Raw genomic sequence first — 9,129 nt, 5'->3', positions numbered from 1 at the left:
CTATGATGGAATAAGTGTATCTAAAAATACCAAGGAGTTCCTCAAGACAAGTTGATTAATTAGAGTTCAAGTTAGGGGTTACAATTAGGTCAGAATTGGAGTGAGAAGGGGCTCTAGACTTAGAGGTGTTAGTGACAAAAACTCTCGCCCTAGACATCTAACCCAGAATTCTAACAAGATAAGCAAAAGACAAGAGGAATTTGGGTCAGAAATTACCAAGAAGGACATAGAGTGCAAAGATATTCGAACAGGAAGAAAACACCCTCAACAAACTTTGTGGATGACTTGAAAAGTGATGAGTCAATTGTTTATGAATCTCATAGTAAACGGTGCGATGGCAAGCGAAAATGAGTGGTTGAGATTTAACCCTAACAGAGTGCATTTGAATATGTTGCTTATCATGCCTTTGTTGTTCATAGAGATGCACACCGTCAATCTCAAAGAGGGTCCTACTTGAAACAATGACGAGGGTAATTCGACTGACACGTAATGATCAACCTTAGCAAAGTTGAAATAACTTAAATATCCCAAAGTGGGGGCTAATGATGGAAAGGCCAATTCCGAACAAAGGACACGTCATCATTAGAGAGATTGTTCTTCTCTACTCTTATTAAGTAAAGGGATAGTTCAACTCTACTGATATTAAGTAACCAAATAGAGTATGTTGAACAATCACAATCCCTATTAGTCTTAGTAAAACAATACTTCGGTCCATGAATAATGACTGCTCAACTGCACCTCTAGCCACTCCGCATAATGTTCGCCTAAGATCTGGTTGTAATCATTAAGTGTACACAATCTTCATAATTCATCCAAAGCGTCTTCTCTTTCAAATAAATATTAAAATAATGGGGAAGAAAGGTACGCAAGCATTGAATTGTGAATCCAAATTCTCCTGAATTATTTCATTATTGACAAACACATCAGAGTGCTAACTCCTTATTTTGTATGATTCCGAGAGCTATTGGAGATTTTGATGCTTTAGTCCTTTTTTGTTTTTTGCTGAAATATATACTATAAGTTTGATTTTTTTTAGTATGTTTTACATTACATTTATGTTATTTTTATAAATTTTAAATATTTGGCTATATTTATTTATTTTATGTTATTTATATAATTGCCTCCCAAGATTATAGAAATCAAATCATAAACTTACAGTGAATTTAAGAAAAATGAGTTTTGTTTTCCTTCAAAGGTAAAAGAATTTGTTATTACTGTTATTATTTTTTAACTGTTGATGCAGGAATTTGGCCTCTTGGGATTCCGCCAAATTCGTACCAATCTTCTATAATAAAAGGGATCGGCGAGACCTGTAAAACAGAACAACATTAAAGACCGGTGTGGCTCTTGCCACACAGGCTTCGAGGCTTAAGTCAGAATTAGAGTAGTTAAGTATAAAGTGTAGAGTGTTGTGAGCATACCAAAGAGTAGAGGTTTGTCCCTCCTTTAGGTTTCCTCTAGGGATTGTGGAATTCGAATCCTGATACATTCAGGAAATCTGGTAATCTTAATCTAGGGAGATCTTCTCCTTTTGAATATAGGATATCTTCTCCTGAATCTAAAGGTCATCAAGATATCTTTCCTTTTGAATCCCTTGAATAAAGGGAATTGAGATTTTCTCATCCACAACAATAGCCCCCACTCTCAAAGTTGAAGATTATCAGACTTCTGCTTTGAGAGTATTTTGTCGTGTGGTTGGCTACAATCAAGTCCCTTGGGCTCAGCTATACGGTTGGTTTTAACCGTTAGATTTTGACCTTAGGATCTAACTTTCAGCAAGGCCAGTGGTACTTCTTTTGGCTTTTGGCCCATGGTTTTATACCTAGGGTTTTGACACGACCCGTCCTAAAACACCTAATAGTCCTAGAACGAGTCGTGCCGACCACAGACCCCGACTAACTACGAAGTCAATGGTCAACTTCTTCTTATCTTTGACCTGAACTTTGATTAACAAACTCTAAATGGATGTATAATAAAATAATAATCTTTACAAAACCATCAAACTGACATCCATTATAAACATCCTCTTCTATCAAAAGAGTGATAACAATTTTACAACAACTACATGTACGTACAAAGTGATAGGCAAATCCTCAACTACTCATTCTTCTTGAAACTCAGAAACTCAGATACTCAGGTACAGCTTGGGAGAAAAAAACAAAAACAGTGAGTTGGGAAGCTCAGTAAGTGGTAAGTTAATTGAAAATATTCTCGTAAAACTTCTTTCATAAACAACTGAAATTGAGCTCTTAAAATAAACTTTATAAAACTGAAGTAACAAACATTCTCTTTTAGATCTCATAAAACTTTAGCAACTAAAAACTCATAAAGACTTTCTCATAGATCAAACTTGTAACAACAATTTCTTTCTGGACAAACTGAAAAGACAACGCTTCCAAGTCCAGGATTCGGAATTCGAATTTGGCCCTAATCACCCCGGCATTCCCCTGCGTCCCCTGCGACCTAGTTACGCCACATTCTCAACCTACTCTAAAACACATTCTAAATCATATAAAACATTCTTCTTCAATCATAAAACAGATAGATAAAACTCAACACCACACATGTATCCACATTCTATTCTGGTCTACTGGTGCAGAGTAATCTCAATACACACCACAGAATAATTCTAGTCTACTGGCGTAGAGTAATCTCAATACACACAGCAGAATAATTCTCTCAACACGTAGAGTAAAATGGTCCCAAAGACCTTCTATTTCTGGGTTACTATAGAAACACGTTCACATAGCATACGGGTAATCAGAATAGCATTAAAGATCGGTGTGGCTTTTGCCACACAAGCCCCAATGCTTAAATCAGAATCGGGGTAGTTTAGTATAAAATGTAGAGTGTTGTGAGCATAGCAAAGAGTAGAGATTTGTCCCCCTTTAGGGTTCCTCTAGGGATTGTGGAATTCTAATCCTGATACATGTAGGAAATCTGGTTATCTGAATCTAGGGAGATCTTCTCCTTTTAAATATAGGATATCTTCTCCTGAATCTAAAGGCCATCAAGATATCTTCCTTTTGAATCCCTTGAATAAAGGGAATTGAGATTTTCCCATCCATAACATTAACAAAATATGATGTTGTTATACCCCCTTATAGACTTCAATAGCTTGAGAAAATAAAAAATAAAATAAAAAAAATTAATGGCAAAGAAGAACATTAACTTTGAAAGTTGGAGGTCTTGAAAAAAAAAACTTTGAAACTTGGAGGAATAGGTTAAATTATCCTGCACGAGTCTGCGAAACAGAAGTTAACTTGGTTTGAGAGATAAATTAAGTTAATTACACATATCCCTAGTATATTGGAAATTTTTTAATACAAACCGTTGGGTGGTTAGGGGGAGTCTAACTCACAACATCTTGATCAGAAATAGATACCTTAATTAGCTAATTAAGCTATGCTCATATTAACTTATAGTATATTTGAATTAACCGTGTTAGTTATTTTTTATTTTACTTTCCGTAAATTAAAATTTAGGTTGTTACGAATGTAATATAATTTAGGTTTAAATACTATATGTTGGGTTTTATGTCCTAAAACTCACAGTTTGAAAATGCCGAATATACTTTTATCATTCAATAAAGTTGTTATTGAAGGTTTTAATCAATAAGTAGTTATTGATCCAATAAAATGTTCTTAATAGATCTAAATCCAATAAACTAAGGATCCTAGACTGTTACATGAGACTCAAACTTTGTGTAGAGACATAAATATGGATCAAGTTTGAGTTAACAGTCTAAATGGTTTATAGTATAGGAATAAGGTTGGGCGCCTTATTCTGGGGACACTATGGATGTGGCCCACTTTGTAGCTATTACAAAAGATGTTATCCTAATTCGTTCATGTGAAAACATGCGAGTGGGGGCGCCCATGCAAAGAGTTTGCATAAGATCGGACCATGATATAGTTACTTTTACTTTATAACACCGTTTATTGTCTGAAACTGACTATCTCGACTTTGATGGCCTAGGTAATTCGATCTTAATCTTAAGCTAACTATGAACTTCTGTTTACTCAAGATTATCCTTAGATCTGCATGGGTGAGAGCAGCTCAACAGCGCTGGGTCAATAAGCCTCCCATTTCAGGGGAAATATCAGGTAGATAGCTAGGGACATAGGGTGCAAGAAGGAATTCACTTCTACCCAATTTTGGGATAGTAGAGAGGTTGTTCTCTTAAGGGCTGAATCTAGGTCTTGAACAATTGGCGCCACCCTCATCAAAAGGTTTGAGAGGATTTTTTTTTATTGGTTTGATAGTTGGATTACAAATCATTATTCATTATAGGATCAGTGAGACTTAAGAAACAAGAGGTAATTACAGGGGTAAAGCGGTATTTTGACCCAGCTGTAATTACGAACAACCTGTGAATGATCAACTTTCCGATCATGATCATATCAAATGGACATAATATATCTACAGTGAGGAGAGTGCAGCTACGGGCTTTAGTGGAGTGACCCGGTAGTTAACGAATGTTGGTTAACTAGGTTAAAGAGTTTAACCGGTTAATCTCGGATTGTTGGAGCTCATGATCTGTAGGTCCATAAGGTCCCCTGGCTAGCTCATATTGGAATAAACTTGGAATAATTTGAAGGAATAATTCAAACCGTACGAATTAGGTTAATCATATGAGATATGATTAAGTAATTGATATATGATATCAAATTGAGAAATTTGGTCAAAATATTTAAATAGGATTTAAATATTAAAATTATGAATGCAGATTCATAATCGGAGGCATAGATTTTGTGAAACAGACAGATTTCGTAAAAAGTCAAATAGTTGACTTTGACCAGAGAAAGTCAAAGGTTGACTAAGAAGATTAAAATAATATTTTTAACCAAGTTGGTGGAAAATTCCACTAACTTGTTGAGTGGAACATTTAAATAATCTCAAAAAATCCACTTTTTGACACTGAACCATGGCATGCATGAGTGGAATGTGTGTTGTAAGCTTCTGGTGAACTTAAACATGTATTTTGACACTTAGCCATGCCATGCATGAGTGGAATATGTGTTGTAAGCTTTTGGTGAACTTTGACATGCAAGAGTTGCATGTAATTTGCCTATTTAAGAGGTCTTTGTTCAAACATTGAAATCTCTTGGAACCTTTGGTCATTTGAGGTTTTTCAAAAAGCTTACATAACTCATTTTAGCTCGATATTTCTCTCAAATTTTCCTTGTCTAAAAAGATTCCCACCACTCTATTCCAAGCATTGAGAGTAGCTAGGAAGATCTCTTGGTGCTCCTCATTGGAGCTATTTGAAGAAATTTGAAAAACTAAAAAGGTATGTATTTCTCTACTTTTATCTAAGCACTATAATGTATGATCATGCATATTTAATCCTAGGTTGTATTATGCATCTAGATTGTTATTTCGATCCTTGCTCACTTCCGCTGCGCATGTATGTATATTTTCCATCACTATGGTCACCGTTAGTTTATTTTAGTCTACCTAACATATTAGTTTCTTACTTTCAAATTTTGTTCATTATTTTAATCTTGTACTTTTGATTGATTTTTTGACTTTTAGAACGTGAACATTTTGGTCATTTCATTTCTTTTTATCTCTTTTATTTCTATCATTATTTTAACATGACATTTCACTCACTGCATATTTTGAAATGTAAATAAAAAAAATGTGTATTAAAGAATTTCCATTCGGTATAGAATTTGTGTTAAAATTTTTTGAATTAGAATCTAAATTGATCACTTTTTCGAAATAGGTGGACCAAAGCAAATGTTTTGAAAGTACAATAATTAAAATGTAGAACATCTAAAAGTAGAGTGATAAAATGAACATTTTAAAACTACATAAACCCAAATAAACAAAAATCAAATGTACAAATACCAAATTAATATTTAAACTTACTATTTATTTGTAATTCTCTCTTAAACAACACAAAGACCTTATGACAAAACTATATCAATCTTCTATTATAGAAACTATGAATCACATAAAATAAAACATAGTACATAAACATAATCATCGAGCTTCATCAATTTATTTATTTACTTTTTACAAATTCAACGAAAAGCTAACAGATGACTTCAAAACGAAAAGAAAAACTTTGACACAACATAATCAACTGTATTAGAAAGAGATGGAGCTCGATCGTGCCATATATATTCAAGGTTCTTATTTAAGGTGTGACTCAATGTCCTTGGTGATACCATTCATGAGGTCGAGGTATTGGTAAGGATAAGGAGAACCATCATCGAGTTTCTCATATTCTAAGGTCAGAACTGCCAAACTATGTTCAGGACTCTTTGGTACAACTTTATATATTGCGTTGAAGGTTTTGTAATGCTTGAACACGTCTCCTTCCAACCCGATTAGGGTTACTGAGAGATTTTTGTCATCAAATTCCACTCGCTCTTTGAAAACTTCATCCTTACCATCTTATCAAATTACATGCAAAAACGAGGAGAGGTCAATTGCTTAATTAGATGCAAAAACAATAGAGGTCAATTGCATAGAATAGGAAAAGGGTGTTTCATGAAAGTAAATAAATAAATAAAGCCCCGTTCGATAACAATTTTGATTTTAATTTTCTATTTTTAAAAGTTAACGTTTCTTAAAAATACATCTGAACTCTCCGCCAAAGTAAAAAAAAAAAAACAAGTCTTTCAAAACTACTTTTCTTAATTTTCAAAATTTGGCTTAGATCTTGAAAATGTTTTTAAAAGATAGATACAAAAACAACAAAATACACCGGTGAAAGTTGAAAGTAGTATATTTATAAACTTTATTTTCACAAATAAAGAACAAAAAACAAAATAGTTATGAAAGGAGACTTAACAAATCATCATTGTTGTTATACGTACCGACGCTATACTTCCATATCTTGATGGAGCCATGGCCATGGGTGTCCCAATCACCTTCATGAACTTCAACTTGTTGGATGATTTTGGGGGAAACCTTGGGAACATGGAAAGCTTCATCCTTGAAGAGTTTGTAGTACTTCTCTGCAGGAGCATTTATTTCCAATTCACTCACCAACTTCCCAACAAGAGACATGGTTTCAACTTCAACACTCTCTTAGATTGCTTCACACGCACCACAACCAATACACCATTAATAATGGCTTCCCCTTTTATACACCTTCAGCATTGAGTTTATATTATTGTATTAATAATAATTCCTTTTTATGTAACTATGTGTTGATATAAGGATACAATGTCAATCGGGAACAAGATCCACGTAACAATTAGGGGCACGTACCGTCTTAAATTTTGATTGAACTAAAATATTAATGGACTCTTTACAAGAATTTGACTTTTTGTATTGTGGCTTACACGTGCGGCTCTGTAATAATATCCATGCAATTTTGTCCTTGGTTCAAATCTCGAAGCTTACAAAAACTTGAATTGCTGCTGTTATAAAAAATGGAAAATATATGCAAATGGTTTCCTACCAAAGGTTATATATAAATTTAACATCAAAGTCCGTCTCCGGATATCAAACGTCAATATGAGTATAGTTCAATGATTAAGATATCTTCCTTTGAAGTTGGATGTTCGATTTCTCATCCTCATATTTATTGTATTAAAAAAATCTCTAGTTGAAAATGGTGATGTAGAAAATTTTAGGGTAGTTAAAATACTAGCAAAACAAATGGAAAAATGCAAATTAGCAACTACATTCTAATTTTGCAAAATAGCAAATTTTAGTAGTCTACATCATTAGTAAAAAGTCTAATTTACCCTCAACCAGACACCGTATCGAAACCCAATGCACTATTTCCTTCTTTTTGTTTCTTTCATTTTCATTCCCATATACCATTGATTTACCTTATTCAATTACTAGTATATCTTATTGATATAACTCTAATATGGTGTGCTGATGTACCATTAATTTACTTTATTCAATTACTGATATACTTTATTTATATACGTGATTTGATATACCTCGGATATATGTGTTGATATACATTATTATATACCGTTTATTACTTATATACATTAATGTACTTCATACTAGGTATATAAATTATTATCTATATACCTTGATGTACCCCATACTAGGTGTAAATCAGTTATAACTGAAATATCTTGATGTACTCTATATTAGGTATATCAATTATACCATAATGTATTGCAACTAAGGAATATCATTTATAACTAATTTACTGTGATCTACTTCATACTAGGTAAATAAGTTATAACTAATATATAATATTTAACAAAGCCGTCGTGAGAAGCTAACCCTTCCCAACCGTTTTTACAAACCGTCACGAGATATCTTATTTTAAACTAATATTTAAAAAAAAATTCCCCGACCTTATAAGAAAACCATTGGGAAATTTGACCACACCCCATGGCGGAGAGGTCTTATTTTAAAACAAATTTTAAAAAAAATATCACTCAACTGTTTTAAAACCGTCAGGCGAGGGTGACTTCTCCCGACTATTTGCAAGAAAATTGGGGAGAATATGACCTCTCCCGACTGCTTTTATCAAACATTGTGGGAGGTCTTATTTCTCCGGATGTATTATCTTCCATTGGGAGAATTGGATTTGGCAAGAGATTCCTCATGCGTCGGTAAAAACACCGTCAGCCAGAAAGTCTTGCAGTGATACCTTGATGTGTTCTATACTAAGTCTATGAGCTATAACTGATATACCTTGATATATTGCAACTAAAGTATATCAATTAACTTCTACGATATACCTTGATTTACTGCATAATTAGTATATCAGCTAACTAATATATCTAACATAAAATATGTCATTAATATATTCGAATAACGTTATTTATACACATTGATGTACTTAATACTATAGGTATATCATATATAACTATGTTCAGCCATCACTGATTTATTATTTATTCATGATAAACAAATTTTACATTTTATCTACAGTAAAATTAACCGTAATAAAAGTAGCAATTCTGTCATTGATATAACAAGTCTCTGACATACATTGTTTTGATATACCTAATTAAAACTCAAGCCACTACTAATACAAATGATATATATCATTATTTAATAGGTGCAAATTTACAACTTCTATTATTATGACAAACAGGTTTACAACAGCTGCATTTTATGAGCTTTCTGATCTCATCGATTCAAGGTATCCTTTTTTTTTCGTGACCTTTTCCTACTTGAAGTTTAATG

At 33.1% G+C, this 9,129-nt stretch overlaps 1 protein-coding gene across 1 annotated transcript; it reads right to left on the bottom strand.

Moving 5' to 3' along the window:
• Positions 1-5,982: 5,982 nt before the first annotated feature.
• Positions 5,983-7,105, bottom strand: LOC111018318 (MLP-like protein 328). The gene is made up of 2 exons (XM_022294358.2): positions 6,834-7,105; positions 5,983-6,407 (listed from the first exon to the last, which is right to left on the bottom strand). Exons 1-2 carry the CDS (start codon positions 7,024-7,026, stop codon positions 6,145-6,147), a joined length of 456 nt encoding a protein of 151 aa, XP_022150050.1. The 5' UTR covers positions 7,027-7,105; the 3' UTR covers positions 5,983-6,144.
• Positions 7,106-9,129: the final 2,024 nt, after the last annotated feature.

This window comes from Momordica charantia (assembly GCF_013281855.1).
Source record: "Momordica charantia cultivar OHB3-1 chromosome 9 unlocalized genomic scaffold, Mcharantia_2.0 BLBB01000009.1, whole genome shotgun sequence".
Classification (NCBI taxonomy): Eukaryota; Viridiplantae; Streptophyta; class Magnoliopsida; order Cucurbitales; family Cucurbitaceae; genus Momordica; species Momordica charantia.
This window is presented reverse-complemented; position numbering and strand designations above follow the sequence as displayed.